Source organism: Salvelinus namaycush, chromosome 1 (assembly GCF_016432855.1).
Source record: "Salvelinus namaycush isolate Seneca chromosome 1, SaNama_1.0, whole genome shotgun sequence".
In the NCBI taxonomy this organism is placed as follows: Eukaryota; Metazoa; Chordata; class Actinopteri; order Salmoniformes; family Salmonidae; genus Salvelinus; species Salvelinus namaycush.
Genome location: NC_052307.1, coordinates 15,607,778 through 15,625,131, shown reverse-complemented (window position 1 = coordinate 15,625,131; position 17,354 = coordinate 15,607,778). Strand labels below are relative to the sequence as shown.

Here is a 17,354-nt window from a genome sequence, read left to right as displayed (position 1 = left end):
AGCGACAGTCAACACAACACACACAGCAGCGGGACATGCCTCTGGCTTCATGTCCAATCAGCGCTAGAGGTGAGATGTACAGATATTTTGATAGCCAATCAAAATCCTACTCTCACCCTCGTGCCATTGGTCGTGTGATCAGATTGGTTCAGCCCACTAACATACGGATGCCACCGATAGACAAGAGGCACAAGGAGCGTTTTTATTTTATTTAAACATGATTACAATGATTACAAAGACATCTCACCTACGGTGTATCCAAACAAAAGTAACATGTCTAACTGTGAATTGGACAGACATCATTTGGATCAAAAATAAGGTAGTTAGCTGTATAGTATAACTCGCTTTTAATGCTACAATATTGTATCTTGTTTGGTAACAAGTTAGCTAGATTTGACACACATTTAACACCACTGTCAGCACAAAGCTAGACAGCAGCATACCCAAAATATACACAAAAACGGGCGATAAAGGTGAATATTCAAGCAAGTCATTGCACATCATATGGTCATTTCATCAAAGAAAGCTTTGCTCATCATCTTGTCATTGCCAAAGGTTTCTCTAGCACTTACACTGGAGAGAGAAGGCCCAAGGAAGATCATGTGTTTGAAGCATTGGGAACAACAGATGAGCTGTCATCAGCAATAGGGTAATGTGATGTCCTTTCCTTCTATTGGGTATTATGCTTTGTGACGTATTCACGGTCTTGTGTTTTGCATCGACAAAGGTCATACTTCACAGATCAGCTGGACAAGGTCTGAGTTTGAACTTACTCAGTTAATTTTTGGAGAGTAATGATGAACATATGTTATATTTTACTCAGTGCTTACCTGCCTAACCCTACAGATTCAGTGTGTCTTACAAGATGTGGGATCCAACATTGCCACACCTCTGTCACCTGCAAGAGAAAGATAAGTAAATATATTTCTGCAAATCCTTTTGTAGAATTATTACACACAGCTCACCCCAGCCAGTGGCATTCTCATTCTATTCATACTCTTATCTCACTCTATCCAACAGAGAAAAGCAAGTTCAGTTCCCAGCCAGTGGCAGACCTGGAAAGCTGTCTCGACCATTCACAGAGGAGCTGCCACCACTGACAAACTTTATATTACCTGTAAGCACCCACTCTGGATGAAACTTCTCTTTCATTTCTTTATTTAAATTTTTTATTTCACCTTTATTTTACCAGGTAGGCCAGTTGAGAACAAGTTCTCATTTACAAATGCGACCTGGCCAAGATAAAGCAAAGCAGTGCGACAAAAACAACACAGAGTTGCACATAAACAAACGTACAGTCAATAACACAAAAAAGAAAAATTGAAAAATCTATGTACAGTGTGCAAATGTAGACGAGTAGGGAGGTAGGCAATAAATAGGCCATAGAGGTGAAAATAATTACAATTTAGCATTAATACTGGAGTGATAGATGTGCAGATGATGATGTGCAAGTAGAGATACTGGTGCAAGAGGGTAAGTAATAATATGGGGATGAGGTAGTTGGGTGTACTATTTACAGATTGTCTGTGTACAGGTACAGTGATCGGTAAGCTGCTCTGACAGCTGATGCTTAAAATTAGAGAGGGAGATAAGAGATTTTTGCAATTCGTTCCAGTCATTGGCAGCAGAGAACCAGAAGGAAAGGCGGCCAAAGGAAGTGTTGGCTTTGGGGATGACCATGCAATATACATGCTGGAGCTCGTGCTACTGGTGGGTGTTGCTATGGTGACCAGTGAGCTGAGATAAGGTGGGGCTTTACCTAGCGAAGACTTATAGATGACCTGGAGCCAGTGGGTTTGGAGACGGATATGTAGTGAGGGCCAGCCAACGAGAGCATACAGGTCGCAGTGGTGGGTAGTATATTGGGCTTTGGTGACAAAACAGATGGCACTGTGATAGACTACATCCAGTTTGCTGAGTAGAGTGTTGGGGGCTATTTTGTAAATGACATCGCCGAAGTCAAGGATCGGTAGGATAGTCAGTTTTACGAGGGTATGTTTGGCGGCATGAGTGAAGGAGGCTTTGTTGCGAAATAGGAAGCCGATTCTAGATTTAATTTTGGATTGGAGATGCTTAATGTGAGTCTGGAAGGAGAGTTTACAGTCTAACCAGACACCTAGGTATTTGTAGTTGTCCACATATTCTAGGTCAGAACCGTCCAGAGTAGTGATGCTAGTCGGGCAGGAGGGTGAGTGCAGCAATCGGTTGAAGAGCATGCACTTAGTTTTACTAGCATTTAAAATCAGTTGGAGGCCACGAAGGAGTGTTGTATGGCGTTGAAGCTCGTTTGGAGGTCTGTTAGCAGTATCCTAAGATTGGCCAGATGTATACAGAATGGTGTCGTCTGCGTAGAGGTGGATCAGAGATTCAACAGCAGCAAGAGCGACATCATTGATATATACAGAGAAAAGAGTTGGCCCGAGAATTGAACATTTATAAGGTGATGTGGAAGTATTGATGATCGGTTTACAGGTTCAAATTCCAAATAGTCTTAGCGTACTTCCAGGTAACACATCAGATGAGGTTTTGATATGTTAATTCATGTTTAAAGCACCTCAATACATGTATATTGACATTTACTAACCAATGATGCATTATTTATTAGGTCCCTTTGTTGGTGAATACATCTATGCATATTGGTTTAATGTGGTCTCTTAACTTGTCTGTCCGGTTACATAGTCTGTAGGAAAGAGCAGTGCAGCCCTCCACATAGCACGGACAGTGTGTCGCCGAGCAGAATGCAGGTCAATTTGAGCTAATCATATGGTTGTTCAGACCAACCACTGTAAAACAGTCATCCTGAACATTGTCCCAGAAACAGCCATATTAACTATAACACTGTCTTATTTGTTCAGTGTTTCCCCTATAGTGCGGTCAGGTGAGGCCGATCCTGATGTTGCCACAGTTTTGAACAGGTACAGTGCCTTGCAAAAGTATTCATCCCCCTTGGCGTTTTTCCTATTTTGTTGCATTAGAACCTGTAATTTAAAATTATTTTTATTTGGATTTCATGTAATGGACATACACAAAATAGTCAAAATTGGTGAAGTAAAATTTAAAAAAGAATTTGTTTAAAAAAATTATACAAAATAAAAATGGAAAAGTGGTGTGTGAATATGTATTCACCCCCTTTGCTATGAAGCCCCTAAATAAGATCTGGTGCAACCAATTACCTTCAATTACCTCCACATAATTAGTTAAATAAAGTCCAGCTGTGTACAATCTGTGTCACATGATCTGAGTGTACATATATATATATATATATATATACAGTTGAAGTCGGAAGTTTACATACTCCTTAGCCAAATACATTTAAACTCAGTTTTTCACAATTCCTGACATTTAATCCAAGTAAAAATTCAGTTAGGATCACCACTTTATTTTAAGAATGTGAAATGTCAGAATAATAGTAGAGAGAATTATTTCTTTCAGCTTTTCTTTCATCACATTCCCAATGGGTCAGAAGTTTACATACACTCAATTAGTATTTGGTAGCATTGCCTTTAAATTGTTTAACTTGGGTCAAACGTTTCAGGCATCCTTCCACAAGCTTCCCACAATAAGTTGGGTGAATTTTGGCCCATTCCTCCTGACAGAGCTGGTGTAACTGAGTCAGGTTTGTAGGCCTCCTTTCTCGCACATGCTTTTTCAGTTCTGCCCACAAATTTTCTGTTGGATTAAGGTCAGGGCTTTGTGATGGCCACTCCAATACCTTGACTTTGTTGTCCTTAAGCCATTTTGCCACAACTTTGGAAGTATGCTTGGGGTCATTGTCCATTTGGAAGACCCATTTGCGACCAAGCTTTAACTTCCTGACTGATGTCTTGAGATGTTGCTTCAATATATCCACATAATTTTCCTACCTCATGATGCCATCCATCTATTTTGTGAAGTGCACCAGACCCTCCTTCAGCAAAGCACCCCAACGGGTGCTGCCACCCCAGTGCTTCACGGTTGGGATGGTGTTCTTCGGCTTGCAAGCGTCCCCATTTTTCCTCCAAACATAACGATGGTCGTTATGTCCAAACAATTCTATTTTTGTTTCATGAGACCAGAGGACATTTCTCCAAAAAGTACTTTCTTTGTCCCCATGTGCAGTTGCAAACCGTAGTCTGGCTTTTTTTTATGGTGGTTTTGGAGCAGTGGCTTCTTCCTTGCTGAGCAGCCTTTCAGGTTATGTCGATATAGGACTCGTTTTACTGTGGATATAGATACTTTTGTACCGGTTTCCCCCTGCATCTTCACAAGGTCCTTTGCTGTCGTTCTGGGATTGATTTGCACTTTTCGCACCAAAGTACATTCATCTCTAGGAGACAGAACACCACTCCTTCCTGAGCGGTATGACGGCTGCGTGGTCCCATGGTGTTTATACTTGCGTACTATTGTTTGTACAGATGAACGTGGTACCTTCAGGCGTTTGGAAATTGCTCCCAAGGATGAACCAGACTTGTGGAGATCTACCATTTTTTTTTGAGGTCTTGGCTGATTTCCCCATGATGTCAAGCAAAGAGGCACTGAGTTTGAAGGTAGGCCTTGAAATACGTCCACAGGTACACCTCCAACTGACTCAAATTATGTCAATCAGAAGCTTCTAAAGCCATGACATTTTCTGGAATTTTCCAAGCTGTTTAAAGGCACAGTCAACTTAGCGTATGTAAACTTCTAACCCACTGGAATTGTGATACAGTGAAATAATCTGTCTGTAAACAATTGTTGGAAAGATTACTTGTGTCATGCACAAAGTAGATGTCCTAACCGACTTGCCAAAACTAGTTTGTTTACAATAAATTTGTGGAGTGGTTGAAACACTTAGGTTGGAGTAATTAAAACTAGTTTATGTAAACTTCCGACTTCAACTTTACCTGTTCTGAAAGGCCCCAGAGTCTGCAACACCAATAAGCAAGGGGCACCATGAAGACCAAGGAGCTCTCCAAACAGGTCAGGGACAAAGTTGTGGAGAAGTACAGATCAGGGTTGGGTTATAAAAAAATATCCCAAACTTTGAACATCCCACAGAGCACCATTAAATCCATTATTAAAAAATGGAAATAATATGGCACCACAACAAACCTGCCAAAAGGGCCAACCACCAAAACTCATGGACCAGGCAAGGGGGACATTAATCAGAGGCAACAGAGATCAAAGATAACCCTGAAGGAGCTGCATATGTCTTGGAATTGGAGTATCTGTCCATAGGGCCACTTTAAGCCGTACACTCCACAGAGCTGAGCTTTACGGAAGAGTGGCCAGAAAAAAGCCATTGCCCAATAAAAAGAATTAAGCAAACACGTTTGGTGTTCGCCAAAAGCCATGTTGGAGACTCCCCAAACATATGGAAGAAGGCACTCTGGTCAGATGAGACTAAAATGTTGCTTTTGGCCATCAAGGAAAATGCTATGTGTGGCACTAACCCAACACCTCTCGTCACCCCGAGAACACCATCCCCATGGTGGTGGCAGTATCATGCTGTGGGGATGTTTTTCCATCAGCAGGAACTGGAAAACTGGTCAGAATTGAAGGATGGTGCTAAATAAAGGGAAATTCTTGAGGGAAACCTGTTTGTCTTCTAGAGATTTGAGACTGGGATGAAGGTTCACTTTCCAGCAGAACAATGATCCTAAGCATACTGCTAAAGCAACACTCGAGTGGTTTAAGGGGAAACATTTAAATGTGTTGGAATGGCCTAGTCAAAGCCCAGACCTCAAACCAGTTGAGAATCTGTGGTATGACTTAAAGATTGCTGTACACCAGCAGAACCCATCCAACTTGAAGGAGCTGGAGCAGTTTTGCCTTGAAGAATGGGCAAAAATCCCAGTGGCTAGATGTGCCAAGCTTATAGAGACCTACACCAAGAGACTTGCAGCTGTAATTGCTGCAAAAGGTGGCTCTACAAAGTATTGACTTTGAGGCGGTGAATAGTTATGCACGCTCAAGTTTAATTTGTCTTATGTTTGTTTCACAATAAAACATATTCAAAGTGGTAGGCATGTTGTGTAAATCAAATGATAAACCCCCTCCCAAAAATTAATTTAATTCCAGGTTGTAAGGCAACAAAATAGGAAAAATGCCAAGGGGGTGAATACTTTCGCAAGCCACTATGTTCCTGGTATGCACATTTTAGAATGTGGTGTGCTCTAGCTGATGAACATTCACCTCACGTTTTCCCACAGATTGAATGACTACCTGTTTACAGTGGCCAGGTACACAGCCATGAAATAAGGTAATGAGGAGAAAATCTACAAAAGACCTGAGTGACACATCTACACATGAATGAACAGACTGGGGAACTTTGAAACAACATTTATTCTGTTTAAGGGTTGAATTCATCATTGGCATATGTAAAAGACAGATTGATGGTCTAAGCTTGAATATCTCGTAATGGAACTGCCCCTAAATTTCAAATAAAGACTAGAATCCAAGTTCGACTTTGCTGGAGGCTAAACCTTAACATACTGAGTGGCACGTTGCTTTTAATGAAATGTGGAAACTGCTACAACAATAACCTGTGACAGTAGGATAATACCGAATAAAGAATTCAAATTTTGTAATGAAGTGAGCAAGTTATAATCCTGTGTTGGAAGCACACAATGTACATTGTTGTATTTAAATGTCACAGGTTGGGTCACAAGAAGCTTCTTTATAAAGTATTTCAGAGAGCACTGGATGAATAGCTTAAAATATCCCATAGATACAATATTTATACTGATGGGCTATCATGCCATGCTGCAGTAAATAAACTTGCTGATCATAGTCACTGCATTAGCATCATGTTCTACATCAAATGCAAAGTGCTGAATATATTGTCATATTGGAGAACTATCACAACCGGTCCTCAGAATGTACTGTAGGTTCAGATATCCTCTTTTCACACTGGGCTTTACAGCATGGTTTCAACAACTATGGTGGATGTGTAATCAAGCCAGTACAGTAGAGCTCAGCCCGGCTCAGTGTTGTAAAAAGGTCTCCGTCTTCCAACTCGCACACAGTCACAGTATCTGGCACCAGCCCTGGCTCTTCTGGGAAAGGCTACTTGCCCAGGTCATAAGTGACAGATTGCGTTCCTCATATGGTGGGTAGCGCAGGTAGGTGACACACTCGATGCAAGTGTTTCTGAGCAGGCATGATTTCCGGTGTGAGAAGGTGTCAAAGCTGTAGCGCCCATGGTAGGAACCCATCCCACTGGCACCTGTCAAGTAGAGTTAACCAAATATGGGAGGGTTAATATAATATATTTATTCATTCACTATGGTGCTGCCTGTCAGACCTTATTATGGAATCTTTTTTCTTTTTTTAAGGGAGATGCAGTTCGACACAAACCGGTGCGCCAGGCACGTACTGTACCACCATACCGTTACATTTTTTGTCTTGCCCCTTCACCCTCTGAATTGCACACAATCCTATTACCAAGGCTTAAAAATCCTTCTTTAACCTGTCCCCTCCATCCACACTGATTTAAGTGAATTTAACAAGTGACATCAATAACGGATCTTAGCTTTCACCTGTCAATAGCATGTTTGTTTTTAATACTTTGTTCAATAAGAACAGATTTCTGCTGCAAAACATTTTATTACAGCATGTCCTACTGAACATGACCCAGGTCTCTGTACTGAGAAGGGTTGAAGACCTGAGGCAGTAATCTGACCCAGGCAGACCGTTCTCAAACCTACCTACTCCCCCAAAAGGCAGGACCACCATCAGGCTCTGCAGGACACTGTCATTGGAGCAGAAGCTCCCACTTGAGGTCTCACTCATTAGCCTTGAGATTACCTGCACGGGAAGCAGAAAGAGGCATGACAGCCAGCATATATTGTATGTGTACACATGAATTGTGTGTGTAAGCTTGTGCCAGTCACCTTGCTGTTGCTAGAGTAAGCGTACACACAGAGAGGCTTCTCTCGACGACTGATGAAGGAGATTGCCTCATCTATGCTGTTGACGGTCAGAATGGGCAGAACGGGGCCGAAAACCTCCTGCTGCATGATAGGGTCCGAGTCGATCACATCGCACAGAATGGTTGGTGCTTCACACAAACAAATATATAAACAAAAGTCATTATGTACAAATACTGTGGTGTAGTACACAGACTGTAAATCAGGTGCATATACATGTATGAATAGTTTCCTGGACACCAATTAAGCCTAATCCCGAACTGAAAAGCACTTTCAATGGAGATTCTCTGTTGAGCATGCTATTTGCGCAGGACTAGGCTTAATCTTCGTCAAGGAAACCAGGCCTTAGAATCTCTTCAAAACTTCCTTCCTCATTCATTTACCAATGTATTTATCTGCTTCATTCACTTGGCCTCCTACAGCCACCTTGCCAGACTTCCGCAGCGGGTCCGTGGTGCGGTGTAAGTTCTCCAGGTTCACGATGCGGCCAAAGCTCCTTGACTCCTGGGGGTCTGAACCATAGAACTGCAGGAGGCAGCAGCGCAAGGCCTGGAGCAGCTGTGTTTTGACCTCGGCATGGCACAGGACGTAGTCGGGTGCTACCATACTCTGCCCAGCATTATGGAAGCGCGCCCAGGTGATGCGTCGTGCCGTGGTGGTGATGTCACACTGCTGGTCCACGTAGCAGGGGTTCTTACCACCGCTCAAGACCAGGGTGACGGGTGTGAGGGTGCGGGCTGCTGCCTGTGCCACTCTGCCCCCATCCCCACGGTTTCCTAGGGGAACCATTATTACCTCATACACAGAGCACACATTACTTCTGATACAACAAAGATTAGGGCGCAAAATTCAGATAAGGCAATGGTGACATTTTAAATCAGAACCTTTTTTACCTGTGAAGAAGACATGATCAAATTTGAGGTCCACTATTTCAGTCAGGTCATTCACCCCTGCAAGGGTCACATGGTAACACTCCTTTGAAAAGAGCAGGAATGTTTGTAGGTTAAAAGGTATACTCACTTATATGACAAGTCACCAAAACAGCCACCTGTGTAACATTGAATTCAACTCACATTGTCCAGATATGACGGTATGAGATGGTGTAGCAGCTCCGATGTGTGAGAACTACATTCTGAGGGGTTGAGGATCACACAGTTCCCTAAAGAACAAACAGATACAACAGTACAACGATTGGCAAGCAACTTTCAGTATTGAATGCAAATGGATGAGCATTGTGTTTGAGTGTGTGACACTTAAATGCCCTAAAGCCTATAGTTACAGTGTATTGTTACCTGCGGCAATGGCCCCAACCAGGGGTACCAGACAGAGCTGAACAGGGCTACACCAGGCCCCCACAATCAGCACCACCCCCAGTGGCTCAAACACCACCAGGCACTCATCCAACGTGGTGGTCTGCACCAATCAGAAGAAGGCAGAGGGGAGGAGCTCACATTACCCAGCCAATGGAAAACTCATGAGTCACAGATACTACATGCATAGTCACTGTTTGGCATGACAATTCCATAAGAAGTTGGAAATAGAGCAAAAACAGACTGGCACCCAGACTATTCTAAGCTGTTTTGACAAGTTCAGCACAATATATTGCTTTGTAGCTGAGAGACAGCCCGTTCTCTCAAAGACAATTTAACTAATTGATGATCCAACAATCATATTTTAAGTGGCTTTAAAACTTGTGTATTCCTACAAAGTCCAACTAACCCACCCTCATACATAGCAAAAGGTTATGCAACAGAAAACTGTGTTTTTACTGGACAAATTCAGGTAGTAGTACCTCCCCGTTTCACTCCATTTCAAAATGTTTCTCCCAACTGAACACGACCCAGTATTCAGAAAACACACACAGGGCACCCTGCAACAGTCTTACCAGGTTCCTCTCCACCTGTTGCGGCTCCATCCACTTCTTGAGGTTGTTGATGGCATGAAGAGCCTCGTTCTTCACCAGTATCAGTTCAGAAACTACCGTCTCAAACCGCGGCTGGCAAAACACCACAAACGCTCAGGTCTCGGACAGAACATTTGAAATAAGGCCTTGATGGTAGCCGGTTTGTTTACACTACTGATTACCTTGAAGATAAACATTATAAAATGCCACACAGTGATTTATTGGGGAACCAATGTGTGCCTTCAGGAATGTGGATTCCCTAATAAAATCACTGGGAGTAATAAAGAAGGTGATATACACACACACACGTGTCAAAAGCTTTAGAACACCTACTCAGGGGTTTTTATTTTTACTCTTTTCTACATTGTAGAATAATAGTGAAGACATCAAAACTATGAAATAACGCATGGAATCATGTAGTAACTAAAAAAAGAACAGCTCAAATAAGCAAAGAAAAAAACGACAGTCCATCATTACTTTAAGTCAGTAAATACGAAAAATTTGAAGAATTTTCAGTCGCAAAAACCATCAAGCGTTATGAAACTGGCTCTCATGAGGACTGCCACAGGAATGGAAGACCCAGAGTTCATTAGAGTTACCAGCCTCAGACATTTCAGCCCAAATAAATGCTTCACAGAGTTCAAGTAACAGCCACATCTCAAATTCAACTGTTCAGAATCAGGCCTTCATGGTCAAATTGCTGCAAAGAATCCACTACTAAAGGACACCAATAAGAAGAAGAGACTTGCTTGGGCCAAGAAACACAAGCAATGGACATTAGACCGGTGGAAATCGGTCCTTTGGTCTGATGAGTCCAAATTGGAGATTTTTGGTTCCACCCGCCGTGTCTTTGTGAGACGCAGAGTAGGTGAATGAATTATCTCTGCGTGTGTGGTTCCCACCGTGAAGCATGGAGGAAAAGGTGTGATGGTGTGGGGATGCTTTGCTGGTGACACAGTCAGTGATATATTTAGAATTCAAGGCCCACTTAACCAGCATGGCTACCACAGCATTCTGCAGCAGTACGCCATCCCATCTGGTTTGGGCTTAGTGGGACTATCGTTGGTTTTTCAACAGGACAATGACCCAACACACCTCCAGGCTGTGTAAGGGCTATTTTAACAAGAAGGAGAGTGATGGAGTGCTGCATCAGATGACCTGGCCTCCACAATCCCCCGACCGCAACCCAATTGAGATGGTTTGGGATGAGTCGGACAGGCAGAGTGAAGGAAAAGCAGCCAACAAGCACTCAGCATATGTGGGAAGTCCTTCAAGACTGTTGGAAAAGCATTCCAGGTGAAGCTGGTTGAGAGAATGCCAAGTGTGCAAAGCTGTCATCAAGGAAAAGGCTATTTGAAGAAACTCAAATATAAAATATATTTAGATTTGTTTGACATTTTTTTGGTTACTACAAGATTCCATGTGTGTTATTTCATAGTTTTGATGTCTTCACTATTATTCTAATAGTAAAAATAAAAACCCTTGAACGAGTAGGTGTTCTAAAACTTTTGACCGGTAGTGTATATACACACACATATACATTATATAGAACAAAATGCAACAATTTCAAAGATTTTACTGAGTTACAGTTCATATGAGGGAAATCAGACAATTGAAATAAATTCATTACACCCTAATCTATGGATTTCACATGACTCGGAATACAGACATGCATTTGTTAGTCACAGATACCTTAAAACAGGTATTCCCAGGGGTATGCGCAATGCCGTCGGGGGTACACCAAATAAAAATGTATTTTTCTTCACATTTTCAAACAGTCCATTTATATTTTCCAACGGGCTATACATTTGGGTGAGTTTCCCCCCCCCCCCCCCTCCCCTCCCCCCTCACCTGATTAGCCTAGTTTCACTGCCACAAATAAAATTAAACCATCTAGTGATCAGCGAAATAACAACAATGTAAAATACAGGTAGCCCAGCTAGCATGGACACTGACAGTTGGGAATCTGATGCAGCCAAAGAGAATTAAGACAACTTTCGAGTAGTAAGACGTGCATAAATGCAACTAATTAATAAGAAGGGGCTAGAAGTGTCTTATATGGTGGTGAGCTACCGAGTGGCTAGGACAGGCAAGCCCCATACTATTGTGGAGTGCTTAATTCTTCCTTCTGCCGCGAATATGGCAGGGACAATGCTGGGGGAAAAGACAAAAAAAAAAAAAATGGGTACACTGCAGCATCCACCAAGAGGCTCTTGCTGCCAAGGGAATGCCTGACCGCTTGAAAGACGTTTTGGACACTACAGTGAAAATGGTTAACTTGTTAAAGGCAAGGCCCCTGAACGCGTGTGTATTTTCTGCACTATGCAATGATATGGGCAGCGACCATGTAACGCTTTTACAACATACAGTAGTGTGCTGGTTATCAAGGGGCAAAGTATTGACATGTTTTTTTTTTTTTAAATGAGCTTAAAGTTCTTTTTACTAATCATTATTTTCTCTTGTCTGACCACTTGCATGATGACGAGTTTCTCACACGACTGGTCTCTGGGTGATGTTTTTTCTCGCCTGAATGATCTGAATCTAGGATTACAGGGACTCTCCACAACTATATTCAATGTGCGGGACTAAATTGAGGCTATGATTAAGAAGTTTGAGTTCTTCTCTGTCTGCATTAACAAGGACAACACACAGGTCTTTCCATCATTGTATGATTTTGTGTGTGCAAACGAGTGAGTTTGATGCGCAATTACGCAGGTACTTTCCCGAAACGGATGACACAAACAACTGGAATCGTTATCCCTTTCATGCCCTGCCTCCAGCCCACTTACCGATATCTGAACAAGAGAGCCTCATCGAAATTGCATCAAGCGGTTCTGTGAATTTTATTTAATCAGAAGCCACTGCCAGATTTCTGGATTGGGCTGCGCTCAGAGTATCCTGCCTTGGCAAATTGCGCTGTTAAGACACTGATGCCCTTTACAACCAAGTACCTATGTGATAGTGGATTCTCGGCCCTCACTAGCATGAAAACTAAATACAGGCACAGACTGTGTGTGGGAAATTATTTAAGACTGAGACTCTCTCCAATACAACCCAACATTGCAGAGTTATGTGCATCCTTTCAAGCACACCCTTCTCATTAACCTGTGGTGAGCTATTCACAATTTGATGAACAAATAAAGGTTTTATATGTAAGATGGTTAAATAAAAGAGCAAAATGTATTATTATGTGTGTCCTCATCCTATAAGAGCTCTTTGTCACTTCCCACGAGCAGGGTTGTGACAGAAACTCACACTCATTCTTATGTTTAATAAATGTATAGTATAGTGTGTGTGGCAGGCTTACAATGATGGCAAAAAAACTATATTTGACAGTGCGCTGACCCTGGTGCTAGAGGGGGTACGAAGCTGGAGGTTGAATGTTTGAAGGGGTACGGGACTATAAAAAGTAGGAACCACTGCCTTAAAAGAAATGGTCTCACAGGGGGCCTCAGGATCTAGTCATGTTATTTCTGTGCATTCAAATTGCCATCGATGAAATGCTATTGTGTCCTTTGTCTGTAGCTTATGCCTGCCCATACCATAACCCCATCGCCACCATGGGGCACTACGTTCACAACCGTGACATCAGATAACCGCTCGCCCACATGACACCATACATGTGGTCTGCAGTTGTGAGGCCGGTTGGACGCACTGCCAAATTCTCTAAAACGATGTTGGAGGCGACTTATGGTAATGAAATAAACATAAAATTATCTGGCAACAGCTCTGGTGGAAATTCCTGCAGTCAACATGCCAATTGCACGCTCCCTCAAAAACATCTGTAGCATTGTGTTGTGTGGCAAAACTGGACATTTTAGAGTGACCTTTTACTGTCCCCAGCACAAGGTGCACCTGTGTAATGATCATGCTGTCTAATCAGATCCTTGATATGCCACACCTGTCAAGTGGATGGATTGTCGTGGAAAGAAGAAATGCTCACTAACAGAGATGTAAACAAATGTTTGAAAACATTTGAGAGAAAGAAGCTTTTCTGGGACCTTTTATTTCAGCTCATGTAAAGTGTTGGTCCCATGTTTCATGTTGCATTTATATTTTTGTTCAGTGTATATAAACCTGTTTTTACTTTGTCATTATGGGGTATTGTGTAGATTGAGAGAAAAAAACGATTTAGTCAATTTTAGAATAAGGCTGTAACGTAACAAAATGTGGAAAAAGTGAAGGGGTATGAATACTTTCCGAATACGCTGTATATTGTTATTATGTACTGGTCTGCATCTTGTCAACCTCTTCAGCTCCTACTAAACTATGGAGAAATTATTAGATTAAATTAAATTATTAAAATTTTCCATCTGGAGTATAACCTCTGTACACCCACCTTATGGAGGTCCCTCCCAAGTGCATCCACAAAGTCACACTCGTGTTCCACCAACATGCGCACTAGGGCTTCCAGTTGGACCTGTCTGAAGCTCTCGTCAAATGCGCGGCCAGCTTGGAAGGCAGCTCTGGCCCTTTTCAGCAGCTCCATACACTCTAAAAGACGGGTCTTCATGCAGGGCTCCTCCAGCCTGTTCCTGAAACACATGTCAGACAAAAGCCAGTGTATTCCTATGTGTAAAGGAAACAAGTCTTGTAGTTAGTATTCTAGATCAAATCATATTCAGTACACCTTCTGCAGGGAAGGCTTTCCACGAGATGTTGGAACATTGCTTCCATTCAGCCACAAGAGCATTAGTGAGATTGGGCACTGATGTTGGGCGATAAGGCCTGGCTCGCAGTCGCCGTTCCAATTCCTCCCAAAGGTGTTACATGGAGTTGAGGTCAGGGCTCTGTGCAGGCCAGTCAAGTTCTTCCACACAGATCTCGACAAGACTATTATTCCTCCACCAATCTTTACAATTGGCACTCTGCATTGGGGCAGGTAATGTTCTCCTGGCATCCAAACACAGATTCGTCCGTTGGACTGCCAGATGGTGAAGCATGATTCACTCCAGAGAACGCGTTTCCACTGCTCCAGAGTCCAATAGCGGGGAGCTTTACACCACTCCACCCGACGCTTGGCAGTGCGCAAGGTGATCTTAGGCTTGTGTGCAGCTGCTCGGCCACGGAAACCCATTTCATGAAGCTCCCAACGAACAGTTCTTGTGCCGATGTTGCTTCCAGCAGCAGTTTGGAACTCGGTAGTGAGTGTTGCAACCGAGGACAGATGATTTGTATGCGCTATGCGATTCGGCGGTTCCATACTTTGAGCTTGTGTGGTCTACCACTTCGCGGCTGAGCCATTGTTCCTCCTAGACATTTCCACTTCACAATAACAGCACTTACAGTTGACCAGGGCAGCTCTTGCAGGACAGAAATTTCACCAACTGACTTGTTGAAAAGGTGGCATCCGATGACAGTGCCACATTGAAAGTCACTGAGCTCTACAGTAAGGCCATTCTACTTCCAATATTTGTCTATTGAGATTGCATGGCTTTGTGCTCGGTTTTATACGGGGCGGCAGGTAGCCTAGTGGTTAGAGTGTTAGACTAGTAACCGAAAGGTTGCAAGATCGTATCCCCGAGGTGACAAGGTAAAAATATGTTGTTCTGCCCCTGAACAAGGCAGTTAACCCACTGTTCCTAGGCAGTCATTGAAAATAAGAATTTGTTCTTAACTGACTTGCCTAGTTAAATAAAGGTTAAAAAAAAAAGTGACTAATTTGAAGGGGTGTCCACATACGTTTGGCCATGTAGTGTATAAGCCTGGTGAAAAGTGTGTGCCAAACAGAGGACAGCCCATGGGCAGTATCCATATTTTTAAAACCCCAGTATCAGAGGAAAATGACTCAGCCAATCAGGTTGCCTGGAAACCTGTTGAATTGCATTTAACTCTACATCGGGCAGAAATTAGTTTTTGAATCAGGAAAGTTTCCTCTCATGACCGCAACAAGTCAGAATGGTGAATAAAATTATATTTTAAAATGTACTTTACCGGTTGTCCTTGCAGTTGGTCCTTTGGGCGGTAGGAATGTGAGACAATATATCCACAGGAAGGTTTTCAAAGCGCTTGTAGAGCGTTTCGATCACCTGAAGCATGCGATACAAATACATGCTGGAGAAGGATGGATACTTACTGGAGAGGCATGCATACTTGCCAAGCTGGTGCACATGTTCATGTTTACATGCTTCTGTGCATGCTTCAGGTGATAGAAATCCAAATGCACCATCAGCATGTAATTATACTTTTCTGCCACCAAAAGGACCAACCACACAGACAACCAGTAAAGTACATTTAAATATACTTCTATAACATTCTGGCTTGTAGAGGTGGTGAGAGAAACATTTCCTGACTCAAACACTCATTTCTGCCCACATAGACGTCGGGTTTCCAGGCAACCAATCAGACAACGCAAAAGAGAATCAATCAAAGAAATGAGTAATGAAGTTGTTCAAACCTGTCACATGAACTTTCTAAAAGATAAGTAATATTGATCTCAAAGATGAACAAAGTTTAACAATATACATTAAGTTTGAGCAACAAACGTAAATCAATAAAACATTAATGCGTATTACTACCAAAGTGATTCAAGTGAATTTAGACAGCGATTTGGGATGCGTCTGACTAGTTTTAATCGGCTCCGGAGTGGCACAGCGGTGTAAGGCACTGCATCTCAGTGCTAGAGGCGTCACTACAGACCCTGGTTCGATTCCAGGATGTATCACAACCGACCGTGATTGGGAGTCCCATAGGGCGGCGTACAATTGGCCCAGTGTCGTCTGGGTTAGGCCCGGGTAGGCCTTCATTGTAAATAAGAATGTGTTCTTAACTGGCTTGCCTAGTTAAATAAAAATACAATAATAATAAGATTAATAATAACAATGTAGGCAACTTACCTCCGCAATGCTTTGAACCAGAACGTTGGAGGAGTACGCGCGTTGGAGGTTTGAGATGCAATGATCATTAAACTACTTTTTGAAGTGTATGAAGGGGACGCATTGAAATTCAGGCTCACCTGACCCAAACTTGAGTCGTCTGACATACGTCTTCGGGCGTGCGCAGTAGCCTATAACGGAGGGTTAGTGCTATCTGGAATCATTGGGATGTCCCCCACCCTAAACCATAACCATGGTTACAAAATTCCGCTAATTTCAATATATTCCCTGATTTTCCCGAAATCCCGGTTGGAATACTCCCGGAATCAGGAGGAAATAAACACGAAATCTGGAATTCTTCAACCAGGTTAACCATTTTAAATTTCAACGGGGTAGGGACGTCCCAAGGACCATTCAGGGAGTTTGGTCCTTTGGGCGGTAGGAATGTGAGACAATATATCCACAGGAAAGTATAATTATTATTTTTTAAAAGCGCTGGTAGAGCGTTTAGATTTATATCACCTGAAGCATGCGATACAAATACATGCTGGAGAGGGTGGGTATAATTTGTGGAACGATCCAACAGGAAACTGTTCCAAAAACTTCGTAAAGTACAAGGTAACATGAGCAATCCACCTAGTTGCCGAATAGGCATCAACTCACCATGCAGCTTATTCTTAAATGTTTGTCGATAGGCTACCAGAGTAGACATTTTTCGGAATAAACATAATTTAAAAAACGTAATTA

The 17,354-nt window shown here is 42.5% G+C and overlaps 1 protein-coding gene and 1 pseudogene across 1 annotated transcript; one reads left to right on the top strand and one right to left on the bottom strand.

The window, feature by feature from the left end:
- Nucleotides 1–35: 35 nt before the first annotated feature.
- On the top strand, nucleotides 36–6,255 carry LOC120050583 (annotated as a pseudogene).
- Nucleotides 6,256–6,298: 43 nt separating this feature from the next.
- Nucleotides 6,299–9,320, bottom strand: aldh3b2 (aldehyde dehydrogenase 3 family, member B2). Its single transcript, XM_039001377.1, has 6 exons — nucleotides 9,182–9,320; nucleotides 8,963–9,048; nucleotides 8,273–8,864; nucleotides 7,854–8,020; nucleotides 7,668–7,767; nucleotides 6,299–7,186 (listed from the first exon to the last, which is right to left on the bottom strand). The coding sequence occupies exons 3-6, from the start codon at nucleotides 8,676–8,678 to the stop codon at nucleotides 6,987–6,989; spliced, it is 873 nt and encodes a 290-aa protein (XP_038857305.1). The 5' UTR covers nucleotides 8,679–8,864; nucleotides 8,963–9,048; nucleotides 9,182–9,320; the 3' UTR covers nucleotides 6,299–6,986.
- Between the last annotated feature and the right edge of the window lie 8,034 nt (nucleotides 9,321–17,354).

Bases quoted from the DNA above. Each gene is read 5' to 3' on its own strand.
- aldh3b2 (XM_039001377.1), bottom strand. From the start codon at position 8,678: ATGGTTCCCCTAGGAAACCGTGGGGATGGGGGCAGAGTGGCACAGGCA. The intron at 8,021-8,272 runs GTAAATGAATGA...GTTTGTGTGAAG, and splicing joins TGAAGCAGATAAATACATTG to CACCAACCATTCTGTGCGAT. The intron at 7,768-7,853 runs GTGACTGGCACA...CTTCCCGTGCAG, and splicing joins CTTACTCTAGCAACAGCAAG to GTAATCTCAAGGCTAATGAG.